Genomic DNA, 27,915 nt, shown 5'->3' on the forward strand with positions numbered 1-27,915 from the left:
TTGCATCCATCCATCCATCCATCCACCCATCCATGCATGCATCCATCTCGAGCTGCATCCATCCACCCATCCTGAGCTGCATCCATCCATCCATGAATCCATCCATCCATTCATTCATTCATTCATTCATACATACATTCACTCATGCATGCATGCATGCACGCACGCATCCATCCACCCACCCACACATCCATTTATGATTTATTCATTCATTCATTCATTCGTAGTGAAACGATATTTCGACAGGGTTTGCTCAAACCAATATCGATATCAACGATATGATAATAAATCAATGTTAACATTTTTATCACGAAACTTACATTTTCACTATTTTTATCACGAAACTTACATTTTCACTATTTTTATCACGAAACTTACATTTTCACTATTTTTATCACGAAACTTACAATTTCATTATTTCATAAACAATTTATTACAGTGGGTATATCAATTAAGAATTAAGAATTAAGTGTGACGAAGCCCTATGTGGTATTACAGTCAACTGACTTTGTTTGTGCAGTCATTATATCAAATTACCGCTGTGCATCCATCTGCTCTTGCTCAAGTAATTGCGGTAGAGTGTAGTGTAGAATGAAGCCCTGCCAAGGGACCACAGAAGGACTTCTACCTTGAAAATATCATTATATTCAGAATAAATAATTTAAAAAAGTGTATCCATAGCTCCACATATGGCAGTATGCTTTCCAATAATTGGCAATGTTTGATCCTATCAATTGGTTCACACTATAGCGGATCATATGCCATCGGACGCGTCATAAAAATTGCAGCCACCACCCCTTCACGCTCTCAAAACATTCCATGGCCCTCCTGGAATGAACCCAAAAATTTTTGTAGTCCCCCCTCCCGGCTACACATATTTTAAATGTGTAATTTATACAGTACCCCCCCCCCCCCCCTACATTCAGAGATGTACAGTATGGTACACTACATTAAACTAAGTGGAAATCAACTTCAGCGTCTATACATTAACAAGAGCTTTTTTTTACAAATGTATGTGGGATTTGCGACCAAGTCAAGTTAATTTGTGACGGATTAGTTACAACAATAACTGTTACATGTTCATAAAGGAAATCATATATTTCCCACAATGCATCACACATAACAAGTGTGTGACATGGCGAGTTTGTAAATTCCATATTACATTGTGAAATGTAAATCAGAAATCCTTAGTCAAAATTTTGAGTGTCTGCAGTTAAACATAAATTCAACACACCATTCACAATTTCAGTTATGAAGGTTATGTGAACTCTATTAGGCAAGTCATGCACTGATTGCTTTCTATCATATGTACCCATACATTATCTCATTCATCTACCAATCACAAGCACACAGAAGCTCTTGGTGGATTTTTAAAAGAAATATTTTTTATTGGTCATGTGAATCACCAGTGTACTTATAAACAAACCAGAAAAAAAAAGCTTGTACACATCAAATTGTATAATTTGTGTAATATAATATACTTACTGTATTGACTTTTCCAGCCCTCGTGTTACAATATTTCAGGACAAGGCTATGCTACAATACATGACTATGAAGAGGAATGGAAAAGTCACAGTAAAGAAACCTATTGTACAAATCATCCTACCTTTCCCTATGTTTCCACAATAGAAAAGTCCACTATACTTAAAATAACAGAGCTAAACTATTATGCTAGTAAATATAAGGGGACGCTGGGGGCAATAATTGACGGTTTAGTAACACTTACGCTTGTGTAATTGAACTAGTTAACTGGACATAATTTCAAACCTGAATGTTGAGTGTGGCTTTCTGCAAAGGTCAAAGGTTAGGACTACATCATCCTTACATCTAGAGTTACATCAAGAGACACTGACATAAAAAGTTATGAATGCCATTTGATTCATGAACAATGAGGTACATTGTCAGAGCCAGGTAGTGTTTATGTCGAGTACAAAGTATGCCAGACTCTGAAATATGTTACATTACTGGATTCTAAACCCTTGAAGTCCTTGCTTTCTAAAAAAAAGTCAAATTAATTATACCCTAAAAGGGTATATAAGGGTGTTAGACTTTCATAGGGTTAAAATGGGCATTGAGTATTACACCCTGAACTTCCTGTAAAATGATATGACCCTGTATTTCAACTTTATAGTGCTGGTCATATTAAGATCACAAAAACAAAAGAAATCTCGCATCCTTTATCATCACTGGACTGATAGTCCTGGAACATTAATCTAAATTGCAAAGAGGAATTATACAATTCTGAAGAAACTTTGTCAATATACGAGTGTTACATATTTTTGATATCATAAAATTCATTCTTGGTATCATCTCAAGCACTATAAACTGGTTTAAATTATGAACTGCATCAGATGATACACGGTTTACATGACATTTATGGATAATAATTTCAGTCATATATACCCTCCTGCATACACTTTACGCCTCACCATACAATGGAAAATACCTTTCCATTTCCTACTTTGTAACTGTTTGATTTCTTGTTTGTTGGAACTTCTAATTCTGCATGCATAAAACCAACCGTGTTTACTCCATAGAGCTAAACTCTGGTTGAAGTTGTTCTGCAACTAGATACTTTCATTTTTGCAATGTTTTTGCTAAGGTTTGGTAACCCTGGTAAAATGGCATAGTTGCATATAGAGTGTACTATGTTTTTGTTTGGGAACCGTAACAAAATGACTAGGGAACCAGGTAGATTTAGCCATAGACTCCTGGGGCTATGATTTTTACTTACCGAGTACCAGAATGAAAACATTAGTCTTTTAATTTTCACAAAGCAGAAATGATAGCAACTGGGCAACAGCAACAGAAAAGTTTCTGTTGGTATCATTTATCAGAACCTTCTGTAAGTCATAAGGTAAACTAGCTAGGTATATCTGGGAGATAATTTCACAAACCTGACAAATTTATCTATGGGTGTGGCACCTTTAATGAGAAAACAAATGCATAGTTGGCCATGAGGAGTGTTAATTGTAATAGCAATTTGTATCAAATCAGAAGAGTTCCTGAGTTCTGAAACAACCCATGACAGGTATGATTGTGAACAGCTGATAGTAGCTCTGTTTTTAATATAACAACCTTGATGTAAACTGTGGATGTCTAGTTTGTGGTACACTGTAAGATACGTTGTGTTGTTCATCCCTAACAGGTTTCTCAACACTGTCACACATGAGATGATAGCTGATAGCATGACACCAATGTTGTATCTTACAGACTATAAGTGTGTGGCTGAAGTGAAAACAAAAATTTGCACCAACCTGCTCTACGAAAAAAATAATACAAATTTCTACTTTGTGTGTGTAACATTGTTACCATTTTGGACTGACTTGCTACAGGACTATGTATTAAATTGCAACAAGTACATTGTACAAAACATTGTGGTGAGAAAACTAAGCAGGTTGGTCCAACTTTGACATCAATATGTACAGAAATCTGGTATTAATAATTATACCATATCAAACTTATATGCATAATATTATTCTTCAAGGAAACTCGTCATCATCTTCTGCCATTTCCTTGGCCAATTCAAGATCCTGTTGCTCACGTTCTCTTCTTTCCTGAAAGAAAACAAATAATGTCATTTATTCAAATTTGAAAAAGTAGTTTGTATGTATCTATTCTTGAACTTTTGTATATTCACTTACTCCCAGAAATAGAGATAAATAAGCTACAGTGACAGCATAATGATAAATGATTACATGATATCAGGAAAAAAAGGCGATTAGAGGTAGTTGACTAGCTAGCCACTAATTGAGTTCAACACCCTTTTAACCTTTCTTTTTTTCCTTTGAACCTTTGGCCTGTTGGTTCAGAGTTTGTTGAAAGTCATGAAACTTGAATTAAACAACATGTATTGAGATGCTCTAATTATCTTCTCAGACTCTAGTAGAAATTATGGATATGTAAAGGAAATCATGGTTATTTTATCAGTTTTCTCTATCTCTCTCACTCTCAGGCTTTGAAACTTTGAGAAAGAGATTATTTTCAGCTACTTTTATCAAATTATGTAATAATTACTGAACTGAAAAAGTGTCTAGATACTTTGAAAATAGAGCCGTATTTGTGATATGGTGTTACACATTCAGTGAATCAGGACATTATCTGAGCAAAACAGCCATTTGAAGTCCTGTTCTGAATCTCATGGGTAAAACAAACTACCTTTATAAAGTCCAAAAACATAAACAACCCACTTATGCCAACAACATGCTTTTGACAAAATGCTGTTTGAATGACTCTCAGCCCACAAGATTCAGAATGAGACTTTTAATGGCCTGTGAATCTGAACGCAGGAGAAGACCAACACCAGACTTATGTACAAAGAGGACAAGCACAGTAGACACGAAGTATGGAACATGAATGAATAATGGAAAACAGGCGAGTATAAGAAATTGGTTTTATGTACATCTAGTCTGTAAGATACAGCATGTTGTGCCAACCTACATGCATCAGCCAGTACTCAAATGACTTTAGAAGTCTGATTTGGGCAACAACACAGCATATCTTACTGTCTAATGTACAGCATACCACTGCAAAGTCATTGATGATGGGGTTAATACAAAGGTTAAATTATTTTGAACACAGACACATTTCTTTATATTTAGAGAACAATAAAACAAACTACAACAGTATTACCTTTGAAGTGACTGAATTATCACTCACTGAGGTGTAATCTATTGTCAGTTTACAATATTAGGAATATAGTTATTTAAAACAACACAGGTTTAGTCCGGTGATGATTTAGTACTGATTATTTCATTTACCTACCTCAGCTGATTCCAGATCTTTGTTGTAGGATTTTGGAGGAAATCGCATTGCCTATAGGTAGAAAAATACAACAACATTGATTAGTGATACAGCTTGGCATGATTCGTCTGTTCATTAATTCCTAATGCTAACAGCGTCCATACTTGTATGTCATCATTACAATACAAACCAAATGCAACCAATAGTAGGCAACATCTGCCCAATTTCCCCTCATGACCCCTGCTAAATTATGGGCTATATGTCTACATATAATTTTACTGCCTGAACAGCAGTGTGCCCTCTAATGAACAAATGATATTTTTTTGTTGGGGTGGGAGTAGGGGAGAGAAGGGTCAAAATGATACAAACTGGGTGTTCTCATGACTCACTCCATATATACTTAAGGGATTACCAAACTTAGGGGTCAGAATAAGTTGCTGTGCATCAGTGAGACATCAAATTGGCCAAGGGGGCATACACCCCCTTCTATTAACCCGGATCACAGCATGAAAACATGCTGAAAACGACTTACTTTGACTGAACTATTATGTACATCCAGACAGAATGTTATTCTCTGATGGAATGCATTCATTGGTTCTCGGGTTGAATAGATGTCAATATTTTCCTTGGACTGGACGTAACCTTTCTCATGGTCTATTGTAGCCTCTATCACACCATCTCTAATTGCCTGTTGAGTTTAAAAACAAATTTAACATTGGCACAAATTATATTTAATAGTGGCAGGCTACACACAATGCTAGTCACCACCAACTGACACTCACATGTATATTTGTAACTTACATTTGTATAGGCTCAATTTGGATTTGGATTAAAATCTGGGTGAGAAAAACAAATTCAATTTGTCTTATATTGAATTAATCAATCAGTGAATTTATACAGCGCCAGTTTCCACTATGATGTAGAGTTCAGAGGTGCTGTACAGTTAGAATGCTCTGGAGAATAGATATATCTTTTTGAAGGCGTTAGCTGTTAATTGTTGTTGTATTTTCAATGGCAGTGCAATCCACAGATGGGATGCAGCATATGAGAATGTATACCCGCCATACAACAATACTTGGGTTCGTGCAATAAATATTTGGCAGATGATCGGAGTGTCCTGGGAATTGGCGTCATGTGAACGAGGTCAGATGTGTTGGTTGGAGATAATCCATTTAGAGATTAGTAAGTGATCAATAAAAGCTTAAATTTTAGATATAATGTATTTTTTCAGACAGTCATATGGTAGACATATTATCTAATGTCGAACTTTTAGAAACATTGGCTGTAAACATACAAGAAATGGCCTAAAATGTAAATAGCTTCAATTCATTGTGAGTGTGAAAAGACTTGCATAGCCCCCAGTGCCCTCACAACCATACTAGCCTCGCATTCCAAGGGTTATGACATAACAAAATGCAAATTTACCTTTGCTACAATAAACTCTGCATCTTCTGGACTATCTAGTTGTAATTTCTGTGCAACATTTGCCAGGGAGATTCTAGAATATGACAGATTAATCATTCTAACACCAGTCTTGATCACATTGTGTCGTAGACGTATAATCAGTGTGTATGTATCTTCTGTTTGAAACTTGGAACCAAAGTTTTCCAACACTTCATTGAATCTTGCCAAGTTACCAGCTCTGACAGCTGCAAAAACAACACATGAAACAATAACTCATTACAGTAATCTTAGAGGAAATGATGATACATTTATCAAATAAGGCTGTGCTTATACTCAGTTATGCTTTTTCAAACATAACTAAGCCTTATGGTGCCTACCTCAGTGAGAAGCCTGGCCAGTATAATTTAAACATTTTGGTCCGACAATTACACATCCTTTAAATTTCCAGGACCTTCAAATCCTTCTAGGAGTTATTATGCGATTTTAGAACTTGTTTTTATGGTCAACTGACATACATTTTAGTACTCAGATTCACATTCACTGTCTTTGTGAGTGAACAGGAACCCTGTCAAGCTACACCTAAAATTATTGATTTCTCCCTACCCCAATTTTATGGGCGATTTTGGACACTCGCGGGCAACACAGGTGATTACCGCCAACTTGAATAAGATCCCCTCCCTAAAGCAGACTTACCTTGGGTTAATTGGAAGTATGGATATAATGTTTTCCTCAGTGTAGGTTGTCTGAATAGCAACCTGTCTGGTATATCACCTAACAACAACTCTACTGTGACTGCTAACTTGTTAACCTGTCGACAGATTAGAGATTGGTCAGGAGTCTGGATCATCAATCAATTTCAAAAGGGTATTGAAGTGTTATATCAAACTTTACAGGTGTCACGCAAATTTGCAGCCAGTTTTATATATATACAGAACACAGAAACATGAAATTTTTGTCAGTATTTTGTATTTAATCTCATTTACAGAGTCATATTGGAATGGTAACTAAACTTGTCAGGCAATGGCAATTTTGAACTGTGAGTGTGAATTTACATGGCCATCATATTGGATTCTGAATTCTAATACTTGATCAAATCATAAGTGTCATTTTCACAGACCTTCCAGGAGTATACAAACCCTGTAAACTTGAAATGATGAACACAGGATGGCAGTACTTACTGTTTGTTTAAACCCTACTGCTGTGTGTTGTGGTGCTTTACGCAGTGCTTGTACTAAATGTTTGTGGGCTTCTGAATACTCTAGCTGGATGGCTTTAATACGACCTGCAAACACAGAAATGTTAGATTACATGTATCAATAGTTGTGGAGTCATAATGGTTGAATGGTTAGAGTGGCCGGCTAGGAATCTGCAGGTTGCAGGTTCGAGCCCTGTCGCTGTCATTTGTTTCTGAATGGCTAAAGTCCTTGGGCAAGATTTGAACCACGACTGTGCCTCGTCAACCCAGCTATATAATTTGGCACATGGTATGATACAGAATTTTATATGAATGATTTAATCCCATGCTTACAGAGGCTGCAATGGACTGTATGCTCACCAAGGAATTGATTTATCAAGGGTCATCATGCTGTTATACATGTAGGTCTGTGCCATGGTAGTACTGGTAACTGTAAGGAGCTTTGAGTACAGTTTTCAAAAGTCCTATATAATAACAATCATCATCACTGCCTGAAGAAAGTCTGATGAATCAATATCTGGACAACTCACCTATGTAATAAAGAAATCTTGCCCATTCGTTATTTGATGCCAGTTCTGGAAATGTAGATTTGGCCACTAGCTTGTCGGCTTGGTCATACAGATTATAGTGGAGATAATTACGGAGTAACAGATTTAGGAGTTGTGCTGTACCTTCATCATTGTGTCGAAGTGTTGCTGTACGGAGACGGGCATGAAGGAAACTACAACACAACGTAAAACACAAAACTTTTAAGATACTGTACTGGTGTATCTGACACTCAGAACTGAGGACAACAACAAGTAATGAAATAGATTGACTTTGTCAAATTCTTATAGAAAGAACATACATGTACATGTACCATACTACAAAATCCATTGCAACTCCATACACTGCAACTCTTGGCAGGGTGTTACGGGTACAATTATTTTTTTATCTGAAGTTTATTTAGACCACAGTTTAATTATATTAGGCCTTGTGACATGACTGATATTCCCAAGTTGTATATCTGCTGGTAAAATAACATTGTAGAATAGTTGAACCAAACGAGAATGTGGGAGATCTTCAGTCAAAGTACATTTATTAGATTGGGGACACAAAAACTGAATTATATACATTGTACATGTACATTAAAACTCTGGCAATTTCGAACTATAAAGATAAAGTATTATGATGACAATCCTGCCTTCTGATTTTTTTCTCTCTTTTCATAAGTGACACCTTTCCAAATCTATTGTAGCAGGAAATGTGTATTCAGGGACAAATCGGGAAATAGTTCATTGAATATATAAATCTTACCTTCTAATTTTATCTAGTTTACCAACTAATTCATAAGCTCTAGAGTGATAGAAGTATGCTTTGGCTGACAGCTGATCCAGAGATCTTCTGTTGTGCAGTTGTATCTTATCCATCAGTAAATCAGAACATTTTACAGCCTGAAAGAATGGTTGAAAGGACACATGTAGGACAGTTCAAACTCCATTCATTGCAATTCAATACAAAAGACAAAGTAGGTTTACGCTGGAGAGTCTAGCCCTACACATATACATGTAGGTAACCAAAACCGTAACTCCTTTTTTGAAAATAAATGTGCACCAAATGGCATAGTCAGTCCACTGTTCTACTTTCTTGCTAAATTTAAATACATAATTCAACAGAATATTGATTACAATAATGTAACATTTTCATCATTACACAGTGGTGGATTACATTTACATGTTGTACAGGTACGTAGATCCTATGATTTCTCAAAAACTTCAGTCAAAAAATCACAACACATCAGCATGTATTGTATCCTTGTCTTGCATCAAATTGTTGAAATTCTGGCACTTTCTTGCGAGGAAAGTACATGTAAAATGTAGTTATGATGGAATAAATGTTGTTGATGCTTTGATGCTACATGTACAGTTTATACAACACTGTACATGCTAGCTATGATGATAAACTGGGTGAGATCTATCTAGTAAGTCTTCCCTATAGTTTTCTATCAGTTCACATGAAAGCTACACGTTTTTCACAGCCTGTTATCACGTCTTGCGATATAAAATATTGAAGAATGTACTCACCTCTTTGTTCCTCTCCAAGTCCAGAAGATACAAGACAACCAATAGATGTACATAAACTTCTAATTCAGGTAACACAGGTAAAGCTAGGGCTTTACCACTACGAGGTCTAAATGGTGTACCAGGTCCATCTGTTTCCATTGGCTGTGTGCAGATACAAAGATGACATTTGTTAATGCATGTACATGTACATGACACAGGGTCTGTCTAGTGTTAACACTGGGCTGGTACTAACAGATCAATACCATGTGTTAGAAACTGGAAAGACACATGCAAGTGTCTCCGTCAGCACAATTACTACCGGATGGTATTTGTCAAACACACAAGCAATAACGGGCCCAGCTTTCCAACTGAAACAATGATCATAGCAGCAAAATTAACCTACTCTAACATCCCAAAACTATTATACGTATTTTAATAATTATTTAAATATCATTTTGTTTGGGTTTGGTTTACAAAGTTGGCTTTGGGCACCACCCCCCCCCCCCCCCCCCCACACACACACACACAATTTCAACTATGCTACAACTGAGGGACTCTCTCTAGTTTGATGGCTTTGCTTAATTGTCATTTTCAATTTTTACTTGGACTATCTCTGTCACAATGAGCAGTTAGTCTCACGTAACTGATAATGAGGTCACATCGTATCAACTGAGTATGGAAAACATTTTTCTGAATTCATCGCGACACCTATTTGGTCCAACCATACATATGTGTTAAAATAGTGTGCAAAAATACAATGTTCATGCCAGCCAGCTATTAGCTATAAGCCTATTACTCACAATGGGGTCAGCCTATGTGTGAGGGTGACCAAACATGGCAGAGCTTACAGACTAATGTAAAATAAATAATGACAATTTGGCAAATCAGCAGAGTGAGTCTCTACAACTTACCTCTTCAATGAAACTAAGGAGAACATCTTTAGGAGCATAAGTTGGTGAGAAGTAGCCACCAATAACTTTTCTCAGGATTGTTGCATTTAATCTTCTCCTAATTGGCAGTAATGAACGAAGTGCTCTCAGCATAAATCTAGGTTCTTTAGTAGCAACAGCCTTCTCTATATGCTTCACTTGGTCTTTAATATCTGAAATGATAAATTAATAGAAAGAACTTAATGTGTCATAAAAAACAAACATTATACACACAATTAGTCATTGAAGGCCAAGTCAGTTCAGATCACAATTTATCTTCAGGTATGAAAAACAGTTATCTGGCAAACTTTTGAAAAGTGTGTCCAAAACAAAAGAATGGGTATATCTTTAATTATTCTGCTGATAAAATAACACCAATGCAAGAACCTGAATCTTGATTATTACTCAAAATATTCACTGACGTTCAATCTGCGGTAACACAAACTACATAATGAAAATACAGCAAATTTGAAAAATAATTAGTTTTTGAGTGATAAACTAACATGAAGATTTCTATTTTGAAAATATTTACATTTTACTGTCATTTCTCCTTGTATGATTTGAATAAAAGGCCATGTAAACAACAATAAATTAAATTAATTATGTGATTTTTATTGAAAAAAAATTGTCCTACAAAACAGTATGACGTGTTTCACATGCATGGTGCATATGTTTTATTGGTTTATTTATACATGGTCCATGAATGTATCAAGGAGGTTTATACTTCCATGAATACATTTACCTCCATTGGTTGATGTTCAATGCAATGAATTGGAAACTAGTAGTGACCACAATTGTTAGGGGTTGCACACATTTATATCATATATGTACTGTATCTTTTATTTTAAAATACTAAATGTCTATAGTAAGTCACTTAGTTAGTGTGATCAAGATATTTGCAAATATTCAAAGCAAATATATAAGCTAGCGCCAATGAATTATTTAGATTTTGTTCTATATCATGTAATAAATACACCATGATACCGCAGGGAAGCAGTACTATGATTCAGCAAATCATAACACTAGTACCTGTTCACAAACAGACGGAATAATACCGAACTACAAACTACACAGTTGGCAAACTCACTAAAACTACGCAAATAATCACAGTAGCTTCATGTTTATATAATTTTATGTAAATCGTTAGAAATATCGCTACAGTGAAATCACGACAAAGTTTTACCTTCTAAAGTGATCAAATCCGTTTCCTTCTTGCCCTGTTCGGTCGTGGCCGCTGAGTCGGCTTCTTTCATTTCAACATCTTTTGGCGATTCTTTCGCCATTGTAAGCTGCATTTGCGTACAGGTATGATATACTCAGTAGCAACACAAAGTAAATTTCCAAATTGTTTGGCAATTTGTCGAATTTTTAACACTTTGTAATAAATGACTGATCACCAAAGTTCGCCCATGTGGAGAAAAACTAAAATGGCGGTTGTTGATGCAACTGCGATTGCGCAAATATAAACGATCAAATATAACCTCCTAGCTAGTAGAATTTTCGGAAGAGATAACTTGAAATCACGATTTTTGTCTAATGATAGAGTATCTTATTTACTTTAATCATCGAAAAATAAATATGCATACCGCAATACGGTTGCTGGTTTCAAATTCGCATTATAAATTGATATGCTACATCAGAATATGCTACATAACATTTAATGATCTTTCTACATCGACTTACGGGGTATGTTTAAAGTGCATGATGGGAATGATATTGACCTTTGACAACTTCGTGTCAACACAGTACTACTTACTGATCGTGAAGTAGACGGCGATGCCAATGGCAAAGGAAGTGTTCATGTGATCATGTTTTCTACCAGTTGTTAAAATAAGCAACTTCAAAAAGGTGTTGATAACGAATTAACTGTAAGAAGTTTTATGTATCTGTGTATATTTTGACGATCAATTTTGAGATTGCGACGAGAGGAAGCGGAGGGGAGGTAAGTGACATGATTTCTAACTCATTACGTAATTCGTAATTTCATTGAATCATTGTAAATCACATCATGTCCCACGTTTATTGATATCTTTGTGCAATACATCAAATAATACACCAGTGACTAATAGACTTCTAACAAAATACTTATTTTTATACACGTGTACATTATGAGTGATGTAATTATAAAAAAAAAAAATATATATATTTTTTTTATACTTTTTATAGACCATCAAAGTGAAAACTGTGTAATGTATAGCCTAAGTGTCGTATTAGTGCAGAAAAGACATAGGGTTCTACTTCCAAAGAGATGCCTTCAGAAATATTTTCAAAAAGTGAAATGAAATCCCTGAACAATTTATTATTATCCATAATTCTTACCTATTTGAAATGTGATAATTAATACATGTACTACTACCAGTCTTGGGGGTCTGAATACCAGTGAAATGCCATTGTTCTGGCACATTACACATTGTCACATGATGTTATTTTATGTTATTTAAAACGTGATATTTACACCTAATAGAAACTGGTTTACTTTATTTGTATGTATGTATGTATGTATGTATGTAATATGTGTATACTGGCATAAGTCAATCCAGCAAGTACTAGTAAATTATAATGGACAGCTACAAAATTATATTTTGTTAAAATAACTGCTGTATTTTTGTATATGTTAATTATAAAGTATTTTGATTTGTAAAATTTGTTTGAAAAGTTGTGTTTTGCTTAAACATGGCACAATCTGAGTTATTTTAAACTTTGTTATTTGGGAGAAAATTCTCACAAAACTTTGATTAATAATCTTCATTTGTATATAATGCAGCCTTTGTTAGCATTCAGTGGTTTTTTGACATTTTTAGTACATTCTCGCAAGCTAGATATGATATGTTGATATGCCTAGCAACAAGCCCATAGCAATGGTTAAACAATAATGTTTACATAGATGTTGATAGACTACTACATTGTAGTATTGGTTTCCAAATTTGTCTCAACATTTGCTACAACATTGACAGACATTGTTGAAGTTACACTAAAAACTTAAAGATACTATCAGCAGTAAACACCAGGGTGCACACATAAAGTAGTCGCCTTGTCTGGAAATACTAGTCCCATGTATTTTTGAATGATATTGCTTCTACGTACAATAGTAAGTAATTCTACTTTAAACATGTGCATTTTTTCATAGTTATAATTTGTAGTTATTTACATGGACTCATTCAAACACAAAATTGATGACCAAATATCTCTGAAAAGACAGCAATACTTAGTCAAGGAAAAGCAGAAAACTCTTTGTACACACTATAAAGTTGTCTATTCATTCAGGCAAACCCATTGACTACTTATCAGTATCCAACTGTGATAAGATCGTAAAATCTTCAAGTACTTCACTGTACACTTCCACAAGTGAAGCAAATGTTGAAACAAAGTTGGAAACCAATACTACTAATCTATCAACATCTATGTAAACATTATCGTTCTTAAATTTGTGAATCAGCTGTAATATACCTAGCAACAAGACCACATAAATTAAAGTTTACTGTCAACAGTTGTACTACAACGCCATTTGACGCTTTTATTTCTTCCTGAATTCTAGACTCAGGGAATAAGTATGGGTGATGAGAAGGAAAATCTATTATCAACCATGGAAGAAGAGGAAGAGTTAATTCAGAGTGGAGTTAACCGTAGTATCAATGTTGATTCATCTAGTCTTACAACAATTGATGTTGATGACAAAGAAGAAGAAGACAGAGAAGTGGATGGAAACAGAGGATTTGAAATTACTCCTGGTTCTGTTCATGTACCAGAAACAGCAAGTGTGAGCACTGAGTTTACTTCAAACTTTACTTTACTAAGTTTACTGTAGTTTAATGTTATGGTTTTGATGCCAGTTCAGTTTTGGTATTAAGGGTGGTAAGTAGGGAAAATCTGCAGGAATTCCTCAGGTGGTTTAAATTGCAAGAGTTCTCCCCCCCCCCTCCCCCCCCCCCCCCCCCCAAATTACATACATGTCATGTACATATAATCTAATATCTATGCACATCAGATTTCCCACCTTTTTTAACCTTTCTCAAATCTTAGCGGATACACTGAAGTTAAATAATCTTTTCCTGTTGTTGGTATATTTTTATCCTTTTATCTCTTAGATTGTGACATAAGCTCAGGATGGCACATGATTACGAGTAAAACCCTTTCCCCAAACTGTGGTTTGAGGAAGTATTAACACAGAAAATTACACCATAACCTGTAGATCAGTCATTTCTACATACACTGCTGTATACTAAAGTAGTGAGAGCAATCAATGCAACAACTTTTGTCTCAGTACTCAAGTGTTTTGTTTGCAGCTAACTAAGCTTGCGCAAATTTTCAGTTGTCTTGTATTTTTTTTAATTTAATTTTATAGCTGAGGCAGTATAAAAAAAATCAGATAAAGATATGTACTGTACATGTAAAGGATATAGAATATTTTTGAGAACAAAATTGAGATACAATAGCCCTGTCCCTACCTGAGGTATTAAAGTTAAAACTAATTCAGTTAACGGGTGTGATGAATAGTCCAGTGTAAGATAAAAATCTAAATTCTTTTAGTTTTGGGTAGGATGGGGGGGGGGGTTGTTGTTTCTGTAAGGGTGACTGAAAAGTAAGTTCATGAACTTGTGACATCACTACAGACGTTTTTTCACCTGGTCAGTGAGATAGCAGACAGATGATTGCTTCATTGTAAGATTCACAGTCTGACATATCATCCAAAGTTGTTTCAATGTTTTCAAAATGACAAGTAAATAGAAAATGAGACACAAACAATCAAAGTATAATATCACTTACTGAAATATTCTTGTGTGTAAAACGTATAAAATGAATTGAAACACTAGCTGTTCAAAACTCAAAGTTGATAAGCAAATATGCAAATTTAATAAAACATTTTTTTATAAAAAATAATGGCTTTCACAAAGAAGAATTAATTCTGTCAGAATTTATTGATGATATGATGAGAAGGTATGCAAAGAGTTATCAGAACTATTTTTTGCACTATCACCAGTCACCTGGTGTTGAGGTTCACTATTTGTGCCCCCCCCCCCCACCCCATGGAACTGTACTGAAATGTTACCTCTGTCTCAAATTACAATTTTTGTTTTGTATCCCGCAGTCGTGCTTTAGTTTCCGAACACTGTGGGCATTTACTGGTCCTGGTTTCTTGATGAGTATAGCTTACCTTGATCCTGGTAATATAGAGTCAGATTTACAAACTGGTGCTACGTCTGGGTACAAGGTAAGACATTTAAATGTGACCCTTTGACCCCTTGTCACATGATTACAATGCTATTGTGTTAAATTTACAGAGAGTTTTAGATTTCAACAAAGAAAGGAAATCAAATGAAAAGAAAGTCAAGAAGTTTGTTGTGTGCTATGTACTACATGGTAAATAATCACAAGGAATATATTTTCAGCCAACTTTTAGATTAATGAACCCAGTACGAGGTCATTGAACCATACCTTGTACACAGGAACACATTTTGCAATGGCTTTATGCTTGGAAAATGAAGTATTGTGAAAGATGAACTGTTTGGCAAATGGTGGTTATTACTGTAGACGCTACTAGAATGGGTCCACTGTGTTTATTGTTTCATAATAGGCCATTGCAGACTGCAAACTAGAATTTGAGAATACAGCGCCCTCACTCAAATTGGGGGTATCATCACCTCATACTCGTAGTACTGTTTCTTAAGAGCTTTGTTCCATGTATTCTGTAGAAGTGTAAATCAGGGATGTTTTTTGTATTGTTTGGACTTCAAGGAAAGCCGCAGTGCTCTATGATTAACTGAGTAACCTATACCATGTATACCCCAAGGTACACACAGACAGGAAGCGCCACCATTGGCAAATTTTGGAAAGGCTTACAATGTATTTCACTACATTCAGCATGTTCTTATTGTGCAATCATAAGTTTCAGCTGTAGGAACATACTTTATATGTACACTTTTTTCTTCATTTTCAGTTACTATGGGTATTAATGTGGTCAACAGTACTTGGTCTTGTATTACAGTTATTAGCTGCAAGATTAGGTTGTGTTACAGGTAAATGTCTTTTCTATGAAATTAAAGATAAACAGATGAAGGCAAACATTGGTATAACATGAAACTTTTTTTATATTTTTGTCAATTAATGTCATCAATTGTCTAATCCGTACATCAGTAAATTCAGCCATGATTCGTTTTTTGAGGTCACTTCTTTGTATTCGTCTCATAAACACCATGCTTCCATGAGGTGTAGCCTTATTTCTAAATTGCTCTGTCATCAAGTCATTTATACAATTATGCCAAACTGTACTTACAGGCCAACATCTAGCAGAGGTTTGTCACCGTGAATATCCTAAAGCACCACGCCTAGCTCTATGGATTATGATGGAAATAGCTATCATTGGTAGTGATATCCAAGAAGTGGTGGGATCTGCTATTGCATTGAATTTACTTTCCAATAACAAGTAAGTATTTCATTCTCAAGTTCATCATTTTTAAACAGAATTGCATTTTCAAGATGATGCAACACTAAATATTGTTCACGAGAAGTATACTGTAATATTCTTCATTTGTCTCTGAGTAGAAATACTTCCACTTTTGAAAACATAACATAGATGAAATGTATCATGATTTATGAAAATTAGGGGCAGATGCACAAAGGTTAAAATGTTCAAATGATAGTTTCTCAGCAGTGAATAAATTTAAAAAACACTAAAATTTTGTTAAAGGTCTCTGTTCTATGATGCCATTGTGTTAATTTTTGTCAGTACTTGAAAGTGAAAGTGAGAATGTAATTTTATGTAACAAGAAGTTTTGCACTTTGATAAACTCTTGATGTTGATTCAAAGGAGCCAAGCTAGGTAGCCTTTCACTTTCTATTTTCAGAATCTTTAGTGTTTTAGGGAGACCATTTCATACATCATTAAAAGGGTTTCCAGCAAACCATCTGTCACCATTTGTTCTTTTATATTACACCATGAAAGTTGATATATCATCATGGAAAGTTCATGGTCACTTCCCATTACAATCTGATTTGACCCTTACCCCTCACTCCAAAGCTTCATGAAAACCCTGCCCATCAGTTCAATCCAAGTCACAGTACGTTCATTAGATTTTTTCAAATTGAATGACAAATTTATGTCTCATAATATAAAGTGGTATTCTTTATTTCCAATTTTCAGAATTCCAATATGGGGAGGTGTTTTAATCACTGGCGTTGATACATTTACATTTTTATTTTTAGAAAATTATGGTAAGTATCTCTTTCAACACTGTTCCTCACAACTATTGAAGAAGCTAGCATCATGCAATAGTACACTTGACTTGGCCTCTAGCTAGACTCTCTCACAGCCCTGCTACTTTCATTAATAAGTTTGTTAATATATCTCTCATTACTATTTGCTGTAATCCACAAGTCCAATCTCCTTGTAGGATGCATTCCCAACGATTACTTAAGACTATTCACAAACGATGCAAGCTCACTCTTTGCAAAAGTAGCTAGCAGCAAGTGGACCTTTTAATAATGTGAACAAGGAGATTGGATGCAGTACCATGATCAGTGATTATTAAGATGAAATTCAGCTCATGAGAAAATTAGAGCAAGGGTTTTGACATGATTGTATATTTTGATTGGACAGAAATCAACAAAATTTCTAAGTTATAGCTATTGGGACTTTTGTGTGCAGAACCTTTTAATGACAGAAGTAACATGTGTAGTAGTGGTGTTACCATGTCCTGAAAACTTAACATATTGTGAATGATATATATGAAAATTATTTTCCTCAATAATCTTTCTATGTCCAGCCTTGGAAAATATGAGATATGTATAAAAGGAGTTTTGTTACATTAAGTCAAAGAGAAGTACTGAAGTGACAAAACCCTGACAAATTTGGATATGTACTATTAACAGTAATAAAAAAAACCTGCATGATTCCTAAATATCTTCTTTTATTTCGTAGGTCTTAGGAAACTTGAAGCTTTCTTTGGTGCGCTAATAACAACAATGGCAGTAGCCTTTGCATACATGGTATGTAGAATACTATTGCTCTTTTATATCTCACAGTACACATGATAATAATAATAACAATAATGCGAATTTATAACACGCCTTTCCTCCTGAGAGCTCGACACTCACAATTATTACCCCTGGCATGGATTAATGGCAGCACAACAACCCTTTACTTGCTTAACTCCCTAGGGAGTAAACAATCCATTGCAGCCTTTATAAGCACATAGGATTAAAGCATTCACATTACAACCTCTATCCTACCAGGTCCCTAATTATACCGCTGTGTTGTCTGAGGTACATGTACTGTGTCCTAGTTAAGTTTTATTGATTCCAAGTTTAGGTACTTGTACATTACGAAATAACAATTCATCAGACCAGCTTTGTGAGCACCCTCTATGGTAGACAGATATACATGTACCAGCTGTGGATTATAAGTGGTATTTATACTTATTCCATAGTTTAGTAATTTACTACCAAACTAGAGTGACTATATCATTTCAATTGGGCTACACAGTGTTATTAACATCTTGTACAATATATTTTGTTACAAATTACTTAAAGCAAAATACAAAACTGACAGCACACTACCATATAAAATGCATTTTATCTCACTGAACACAAATCGACATCACTGTCGAATGAAATTAGGAAGAGTCAAACACAGAACTGTTTATTTGTATTCAGAGTGACATATAGTATTATGTACATGTGTGCTATGAGTGCATGTACTTTGTTTGTGTATTCGTAACAAAAACAGTGCAGGACATGTACAAAACATTGTGCCAACCTAACCTGATTGAAACTCTATAATAGTTTTATTGGCGTAGTAGTAACAGTTGCTCATGACATTGATTGAGCCAGAATTGTCTAGTTACGTTATTTTCAGAGTTAAATGCGATTTTAATGTAACAACAGATTTCATGCCTTTCAATCACTAACCTTTTAATTCAAGATAAACAAAATAAAAAATAACTGACTTTGCCAGTGTAGACGAGAATATTTCTTTCTCGTTTCCTTTATCTTATTGTCTTTTAATGCCAGATTAAACTTCTTTCCCCCAAAAGGGTGAAAACATTTAAAAAGAAACGACATCCTTCTACGTTCCTCACTTTTGAATCAAAGAACCACAGGGAGAGTAAAACATAATGATGTCATTTTACAAACCTGATATTAAGACTTTGTACTTGTCGTCTTTCCAATTGCAGTATATAACAGTTCAGCCAGACCAAGTTGAAATTATCAAAGGTACATTGATACCATGGTGTGATAATTGTACTTCTGCTGATGTACAAATAGCAGTAGGAACTGTGGGGGCAGTCATCATGCCACATAATATATATCTACATTCAGCTCTGGTTTTGGTAAGTATAGCTCTGTGTTATTCAACCAGTAGCACTGAAGTAAAGCACTTTCTCTCTGTGTTACACTCATTTATAGCATTCATATCAAGTGTAAAACTATATACTATTGCAATTGGTTTATTTACAAGCCCAGTATGTGGCCTTTCTAATGTGATCAATTAGCAAATGAAACAGTGTACTTTTACACTTGATATGGATGTTATAAATGATTGTGGTACATACAGAAAATGCTTTACTTTGGTGTTCTCGGTTGTAATTTATATCTACATTCAACTCTGGTTTAGTAAGTGTGTATAGTTCAGAATTATACCACTAAACAGAAAATTAATGTAAATGTATTCATCAGTACTCTTAAAACATTTTAAAATGTCAAGAAAATGAACAAATAACAGTGTCCATCTGTGGTTATACAAATGTAGCAGGGGTGAACAAATCCACTGGTCCTAGGTCCGGGACTAACGATTTTTTTGGGCGGACCACACAAATTTTACCTTGTCTGGTACTGTTAATAACTATGTTAAAAAGTCATCTGAATATACAGATTCATAGGTAAGATTTAATGTTTGACATTAGCAGGACCTGGGACCACTAATTCTTTCAGCAGGACCACTGGATTTTTTTAAGGCACTGGTCCAGGAACCACCAGTTCACAAAATGATTTGTTCACCCCTGGTTATAGGATTGGAAACCAAAGTGATAATGAACATAAAAATTGATTTTAAAAAAAAGTGTGAAATTTTTTATATGGAGAAAGCTAACATTGTGTGAGACTTCATCTTGTTTTGAAACTAGTTACTTTGTACTACAAAGCTTACAGATATGACACTCTGTACGTATTACATCTTGCATTTACTGTGACTTTCATTCTTTTGTTTCTAGTCTAGAGTTATCAATAGGAGCCAAAAACATAAAGTAAAAGAAGCAAATAAATATTATGCAATAGAATCAGGTAAGTTATACTTTGTTTCTCTCTAAGTAAATTTAGTAATCAGCTAGCTAACAAATTTGTGACCATAAGCTAAAATGGTCAAATAACTTGAGTTTACATAATACATTAATAGTTTAAATATGAATGAGAGAGAGAGAGAGAGAGAGAGAGAGAGAGAGAGAGACAGACAGACAGACAGACAGACAGACAGACAGACAGACAGACAGACAGACAGACAGAGTTTACTTGAGATAACAGGTCATAAAATGTCATAACAATTCAATTAAAACACAAACACATAAACATAAAATAAACATTATTTTAATAATGTAAGTAATGTAATAAACATTCTGAAAATGAGGACCAAAATAAAAGTGAAGTACATGTACGCAAAAACTGATAATATGACACATATATAGACATCAGTGCTTGAAAATACAATTTACAATTATCCAGTTTTATAGCAATGTTAATTAATCATTCACAAAATTCTGCCCAGTGAAAAGTTATGGTTATGAGTAGGGGCAGTTACATACGGTGGCCCCTAGGTGACAGTACAAAATCTATTGCTTGAATAAAACTTCTATTTTGTCACCTAGGGGCCACCGTAGTTATGTTATGTCCAAATGCTAGTTTTGTGTACATGTATTTCTCAGGATGTTACTAAAACATTGTTTACATCATTCGAACAGTTGGTTTACTCATTTGCATGAACAACATGATTTCTCATTGACTGGTAGGGAGTGCAGCCAATGCTGTCAACCCCTGATACACTTTAGACCCATTTTGACCAAAAACCAATACCCCATTTTCGACCATTCAAACTTTTATAAGACGCCATTGTAGACCAAAATACATAATCATCAATATAAAAATGTCAACCAGCGAATTAGCCAAGGGAAATTCCTGGAAATTTTGAACTAGTTGAGAATTTATTATGTGGTTACTTCCAGGGCCCCATTTTAGACCAAACAAAATTGAAAATAGTGTAAAGTGGACCCGTATTAGACACCTTATCTCTAAAAATACTGTATCCATTATAGAAACAAAGAAGGGCAAGAAACCCCACCCAAAAGTGCGGCACATATACATACACCCAATAAGCCCAAGTACCCCCCCCCCCCCCAAACCAGGTCTGTTTCTATGCTTAATAATGTATAATCATATTCAAATCTTTATATTTATTTACAGCTATTGCCTTGTTTGTATCATTTGTCATAAATCTATTTGTCGTTGCTGTCTTTGCGGAGGCCTTCTTTGAAAGTGAAACATATACAGATCCAAGTCTTAGGAAAGCAGTAAGTTGATGTCCAGTGTTAATCAGTTTTTTCAGAGACAGTAGTAAGGAGTAATTTTTGTAACTTGTGATCACCTATTAAAGGCTATTTTATTTTTGTACACTGAAACATCAAAATAAAGATCATAACACTTGGCATCATTTTTGTCTACTTGTTGTCAAGGCAACTGTGTCTCTTGCATAAATCTTAGTACAGGGTAGTCAAATTTCCAATTGGATTCACAAACTCAATAAAGTACAATAAATTTATACCATTGTATGTTGTAACAAAAGTTTAACAGGTCAAAATCATAAATCTAGTCTGCTATCTTGCTTGCACTTTTTTTTCAGACTCTTATATTGTGTTGGTTTTTTTTAGGGTGTTTGGATATATGACAAATATGGCGAAGCAATGAAAATAGTTTGGGGTATTGGAATCCTTGCCGCAGGTCAAAGTTCAACTATGACAGTAAGTCATGTCAATCTAATTTACTCGCAACCATAATAGGGTGTTAGTATCCTAGCAACAGGTCAGAGTTCAACTATGACAGTAATTCATGTCAATCATATTTACTCTCATCCTATTGGGTATTAGCATCCTAGCAACAGGTCAAAGTTCAACTATGACAGTAATTCTTGTCAATTGTTTTTACTCATCCTATGAAGTGTTAGTATCCTAGCAACAGGTCAAAGTTCAGATATATGGTATGTTTAAACTCAAACTGAGCATTGCAGAAGGTATCCATAATCTGTAATAATCTGTAATTGCAGATATACATATAAAGGGTAAATAAATCTGCAATGAACTGTTCATAATGATATTCCATCTTGTGTTGATTACAGGGTACCTATGCAGGGCAGTTTGTTATGGAGGTGAGCACTTTTATATATTATTGAAAATTGTTTATATATGTTGATACCAATATTATATTGAGTTCCTTGGTAATAAGCATCGTCATAAACCACATCCTCTTTTGCGGCACAATCCAAAACACATCGACATTATTTTGGAGTGTCGCAGAAGAAATAACAGCCCTGGTGTGTGAGAATAAGTAAGTAGTAGTCAGTTTACAGTACAACAAGGTTGGAACACAACAATTAACACAATGTGTCTGGTTGCAGCAAATAGTACATTTCAAAGCTAGTCATTGTAAATACTAATTTTTACAGCAAGGATATAGATTTTACAGACCAAGGTTGTATGATATATAGAAGGGCCTGACTTTTCTAGTAAGCTATACACTATGTAATGGCATTGAAACATCATTTGAATCACATAACTACACAAACTGATAGTGAAATATTATTTTATGCTCAAAATGAATAAGATATTGAGAAAAAAATCTAAATTGAATAACTGAGTGAATGGACTTTGATGAGCATGCCATTTACATTTGGGCAAAGTGTGCCAGGGAGTGATATGGAAAATTATTGGGCAGGTTTAGATAGACATGGCAACCAAGTACCCTTGGTTCCTGGCTGAAATGATCATGTGAATGAAGCATATGACAATTCAAGAAATGTCTTTAAGTTATGGGTGAGTAATGGGAAACCATGAACTGGACAAATTTATAGCATTATGAGTAAGGCTTGTGCTAATTTTAAAACATGTGTAGGCGTAATGAGAATGTGGCACATGGAAATAGTCTAGCAACGTCCCTGCATAAAAATGAGTGTAACCACTTCTGGACTCAGGTATTTTGTATTTTTTTCCTTTCCCGAGATAAAGTTTAATACCAAAATAATAATAATATAATAATAATAATAATAATAATAATAATAATAAATATTGTATGGACCATGTCATGTAAAAATGTAAATAGAAAAGGTAACATTACCTTTTATAAACATTCATCATGTATTTATTTCAGGGATTTATTCAGTTGAGATGGTCCAAATGGAAAAGAGTTTTGCTGACAAGATCCATCGCCATGGTACCCACAGTACTGATTGCTCTCTTGGCAACTAGCCAGTTAGATCCACTCAATGAATGGCTAAATATTTTACAAAGTGTACAGTTACCATTCGCTCTCTTACCAATCTTACATTTTACAAGTAGTCAAAGAATTATGGGGGATTTTAAAAATGGACGGTAAGATATCAAATTATAACACTGATTCAGAAGTATCTAAATAAAATTATGACTTGCATCTGTGTTAAAGGGAAAGGAAACCTTTTGAAATCAGGATGTTCCATGAAAAAATTAATGTGATCATGTGTTTGTTTCATTGACTTTCGCTTTACTATGGAGCCGGCCTTGATCTGAACTAAGGAGGAAGTGACATACTGGCCTTGTCAGGCAATTGCTGTTAAATGACTTGTTGACTGTTTTGATTGTTATTGTAATTATATAACAATACAATCAATCCAAATTTCTACAGCACCGATTTCCAGAGCAATGTTCTGTTCAGTATCGCTAAATGGCTAAAGCACACCATAGGTTTTGGTGAATCAACAATATGTTAACTAGCAGGTCCGTAGTAAGGCCCACATGTCACTTCTGTCTTACTAAAGTTAGTTTGAATTGATGCCAACTAAATACTGATGAGCAAACTGAAATGAAACGAACGCAATTTCTCTCATATGACATCCAAGTATTTATTTTTAAAAACAGAGAATTCACAAGCTATCCTTTCCCTGTTGTAATGTACACTGCAGACAGTACTCAAAAGTATCCACTGTTAGTATGTAAATAGAGGCTGTAACTAGAGTTTTTTTTGCAGTTACTCATATTTGAATATTAAAGGGAAAGTCTGCAATGATTAGTTTCTGACAAATACACTGACTTTTTGGTCCAAGTAACTTTAATATTATATAATTTCAATTTCATTACCATTTCATTGTAGAATAATGAAGACTGTGGTCTGGCTTTTAGCTGTCGTTGTCATGGCAATTAATATTTTTCTAGTTATACTGGTAAGTGATGCAATGTCTTAGACATTCTTGTTATTATATATCTAAATAACTTTTAGCCAAGGTTGCCATGGTAATTAATATATTTCTAGTTATATTGGTTAGTGATGCTACAGTACCTTAGTCATTGATGTCATATTGATGATATACCTCATATTTTTATAACTTTAAACTGAGGTTTGGTTGCTATGGAAATAACTAATATGAGTAGTTATATTGTTAAGTGATGCAGTATATGACATGTCATTATAGTATTTAAATAACTTTCAGCTGTGGTTACCATGGTATTTTAGGTACCGTTTGTGATATTCAATAATGATATAGTATAGTATAGTGTAAATGTAGTTGTCATGGCAAATCATATATCATTTTGTATCATTGTCATGGTAATAAACATTTCTAGTACTAAGAAACGGTGACTCAGTATTACTTTCAGCTTATTTTCTTTCAAATTACATCGTATGTATTTCTGTTTGCAGGAAGTACCACATGGATGGTATTATTTACTACCAGTTTCTGTCATAGGAGTTATATATTGTTCTTTTGTTCTATATTTGGTGAGTATATTAATTTTATTGCATGCAAAATTGTGTAAAGGATATTTGGAACGCTTGTAAAAAAAAGATTCACATTTGACTTTTAAGTTAAACCGAGACATGTGTTAACCGAATTTTAGATGTGTTAATCCTTCATAGTATGTATCAAAACTGAAATGTTTAGAACTGTAGGTTATATAATTTTGGAGTGGCATGGCTTTCAAATGGTGTAAGTTTTTTTCTCCAGATGCAAATTTGTAATGTGAATTCTAAGGTTAGCACTCTCAGAAACAGAAACAGAGAAATCCAGTAAACTTAGCAGACATTTGCATGTGTTGTACCAATACCTCATGCTTTATACTATTTGAAGATGTGAGATTTACTTTAAAGTGAGCCTCGTCTTGTACGTAGCAAATGTCACAACAGTATTATAGTCTTTCACCCACTCATAAACTTGACAAACCTAGACTAAGTTATGTCGTGTCATTCTCCCCTCACACACTGATGTGTGAGGGCACCCATCCCATACAGACTATTACAAACCTAGAGTATTTCAAAACAGCTGTTTGAAATGTCAAAGCTTCATTTAAGTAAACTGCCACTAGCAAATTACCAGGCTTGGTAGGGGAGTGATGAGAGCAAAAATCCCAACACAACGGTGTTCTACCAGTAGGCTAATTGAATTTAGGATAAATTTACACTATAAGTCATCAGATCAAAAATCAATCTTATTTTTTTCCAGGCAATTGGTGTGAAATGGACTCATCAAATCAAGGTAAGAACTATTTAAATATCACAGTCTTACCATCATCAAACAAGATGAATTTTTAGATTTTGGATTGTAATGTGAAAATAACATTTATAATTGCCGACATCAAATTGACTTGACCACTCCATAGTCAATTACTGTGTGATTTCCGCAATAAGAAATTTGAATAAATTGAATCCTCGAAGTATAGTTACACAGTGCACAACAACTCTTAAACTTTCAAATGCTATGCCAATGTATACACAACCATGGCCATGAGAATGTTTGTACCATACAAGACATTTTACTACCACAACACACTGCAACTATAAACTTTTAAAGCAGATTTCTCACCAAAGACTTGTCACTGCTACAACACACTGCCAGTATAAACTTTTATCACAGACAATGTCATAATTGTATTCCTCTGATTCTTATAGTTAGATATTCAATATTACATTTGCAAATCATCGAATAAACATTGGGTTGTCCTCAAGTTGAAGTACAAAAAAATCTGCATCCCTTTGGTGTAAGAAGAAACTACCATGCCAAGGGGAGTCATGCTGCCAAATGATGCATGATTTTCTGATGATTGGAGAAATATAGTTACAGAGGTTATTGATATATCATATGGTTACATGTCATTTCCCACAGCTAACCACAAACAATAACATCTGACTAGTATACTTTGCATGAGAATGAATGTTCATGGAGTCGACCTCATAGTATCAAATGATAATTTCTACTCCGAGTCAAATTTTTGCACGTCTTGCCAGCGTCCACAGGGGTACTACATGACAGAATGTACATCAGCATTGTATCCAAGCTGTATCACTCCAGCTTCTTTCACATGTCTCTTCCAAGACACATGATAACAGCTCATTATAGTAAACCCCTGATGATGCTGACAAGACGTCATTGAAAATTTAGGTATTGCTTCCAAGAAATTTGGTGACTCTTGTGAGCAGAAATTTTCATTTGAAACTATATAACTGTTTGTTTGATTTGTAATCTAGATGTGGATATTCCGTAACCAATCACAGACCATGGATGACTGGTTGAATGACAGACCAAAGTACATACAGCAAGAAAGCAGTCTAATGGAAGACATTACTGAAGATAGAGAGTCTAATGGCGAGATTGCAAATAATGCTATCAATCAAATTATTTCAGATCATAAGGAGTTATAAAAACTGATACATTTTTAATAGATGATATAAAATTGATGATAATGAAACTATAATTTCCAAATTTTATAAAGAAATTATGATTGCTTAGTTACTACATCTAGTATACATGCAGTACTAAGTATGTACTGGGTATATTATTAAACTATTTGAGTTTCACATGCTCATATCAATGCAAAAATAATGCTGAGAGATTTGAGACAGTAAAGATTGAAAAACCTGTACTATATACAGTAAGCATGGTGTGTATGTGTGTGTATGTGTATGTGCGCACACGTGCAGTAGGGGGTCTGTGCCAGTGCTAGTGTGTGCATGTGTCTGTGTCTGTCAGTCTGCGATCCATATTTGTATGTATGTATGTATGTATGTATGTATGTATGTATGTATGTATGTATGTATGTATGTATGCATGTATGTATGTATGCATGTATCTATGTATGTATCTATGTACGTATGTATGTATGTACGTACGTACGTACGTACGTACGTACATACGTACGTACATACGTACGTACGTACATACGTACGTACGTACATGTATGTATGTATGTATGTATGTATGTATGTATGTATGTATGTATGCATGTATGCATGTATATATGTATGCATGTATGCATGTGTGAATGTGTGGATGTACATATGTATGTACATATGCATATGTGTGTATTAAGATATGCATGGTTGATAT

At 34.6% G+C, this 27,915-nt stretch overlaps 2 protein-coding genes across 4 annotated transcripts; one reads left to right on the top strand and one right to left on the bottom strand.

Annotated features, from left to right (window-relative positions):
* Positions 1-1,370: 1,370 nt before the first annotated feature.
* LOC144447876 (26S proteasome non-ATPase regulatory subunit 3-like) lies at positions 1,371-11,730 on the bottom strand. 2 transcript variants are annotated; one of them, XM_078138000.1, is made up of 11 exons: positions 11,497-11,730; positions 10,296-10,486; positions 9,406-9,546; positions 8,639-8,775; positions 7,873-8,063; positions 7,326-7,429; positions 6,841-6,955; positions 6,169-6,392; positions 5,276-5,431; positions 4,765-4,815; positions 1,371-3,557 (listed from the first exon to the last, which is right to left on the bottom strand). In XM_078138000.1, the coding sequence occupies exons 1-11, from the start codon at positions 11,606-11,608 to the stop codon at positions 3,483-3,485; spliced, it is 1,497 nt and encodes a 498-aa protein (XP_077994126.1). In that variant the 5' UTR covers positions 11,609-11,730; the 3' UTR covers positions 1,371-3,482. The 2 variants fall into 2 exon arrangements, with proteins under 2 accessions (XP_077994126.1, XP_077994127.1); XM_078138001.1 differs by having other exon boundaries at positions 4,761-4,815.
* A 316-nt stretch (positions 11,731-12,046) lies between these two features.
* LOC144447875 (metal transporter nramp1 homolog) lies at positions 12,047-27,563 on the top strand. Of its 2 annotated transcripts, none has more exons than XM_078137999.1 (17): positions 12,047-12,255; positions 13,849-14,070; positions 15,400-15,522; positions 16,249-16,327; positions 16,587-16,734; positions 17,452-17,522; positions 18,229-18,296; positions 19,484-19,639; positions 20,519-20,588; positions 21,759-21,865; positions 22,223-22,312; positions 22,687-22,716; positions 23,715-23,935; positions 24,690-24,759; positions 25,236-25,313; positions 26,035-26,067; positions 27,057-27,563. In XM_078137999.1, the coding sequence occupies exons 2-17, from the start codon at positions 13,864-13,866 to the stop codon at positions 27,228-27,230; spliced, it is 1,725 nt and encodes a 574-aa protein (XP_077994125.1). In that variant the 5' UTR covers positions 12,047-12,255; positions 13,849-13,863; the 3' UTR covers positions 27,231-27,563. The 2 variants fall into 2 exon arrangements, with proteins under 2 accessions (XP_077994125.1, XP_077994124.1); XM_078137998.1 differs by lacking the exon at positions 12,047-12,255 and adding an exon at positions 13,326-13,401.
* The last annotated feature ends 352 nt before the right edge of the window (positions 27,564-27,915 follow it).

The sequence above is a fragment of the Glandiceps talaboti genome, chromosome 16 (assembly GCF_964340395.1).
Source record: "Glandiceps talaboti chromosome 16, keGlaTala1.1, whole genome shotgun sequence".
Lineage (NCBI taxonomy): Eukaryota > Metazoa > Hemichordata > Enteropneusta > Spengelidae > Glandiceps > Glandiceps talaboti.

What these genes read in the sequence shown, in the direction of transcription:
- LOC144447876 (XM_078138000.1), bottom strand. Translation starts at nt 11,608, where the DNA reads ATGCAGCTTACAATGGCGAAAGAATCGCCAAAAGATGTTGAAATGAAA. An exon ending in TCCTTAGTTTCATTGAAGAG is followed by an intron (nt 9,547 to 10,295) that starts GTAAGTTGTAGA and finishes ATCTGCACACAG; the next exon opens with CCAATGGAAACAGATGGACC. An exon ending in ATACTTCCAATTAACCCAAG is followed by an intron (nt 6,393 to 6,840) that starts GTAAGTCTGCTT and finishes TTGTTTTTGCAG; the next exon opens with CTGTCAGAGCTGGTAACTTG.
- LOC144447875 (XM_078137998.1), top strand. Translation starts at nt 13,378, where the DNA reads ATGATATTGCTTCTACGTACAATA. An exon ending in GTGCTACGTCTGGGTACAAG is followed by an intron (nt 15,523 to 16,248) that starts GTAAGACATTTA and finishes CTTCATTTTCAG; the next exon opens with TTACTATGGGTATTAATGTG. An exon ending in AAGATTAGGTTGTGTTACAG is followed by an intron (nt 16,328 to 16,586) that starts GTAAATGTCTTT and finishes CTGTACTTACAG; the next exon opens with GCCAACATCTAGCAGAGGTT.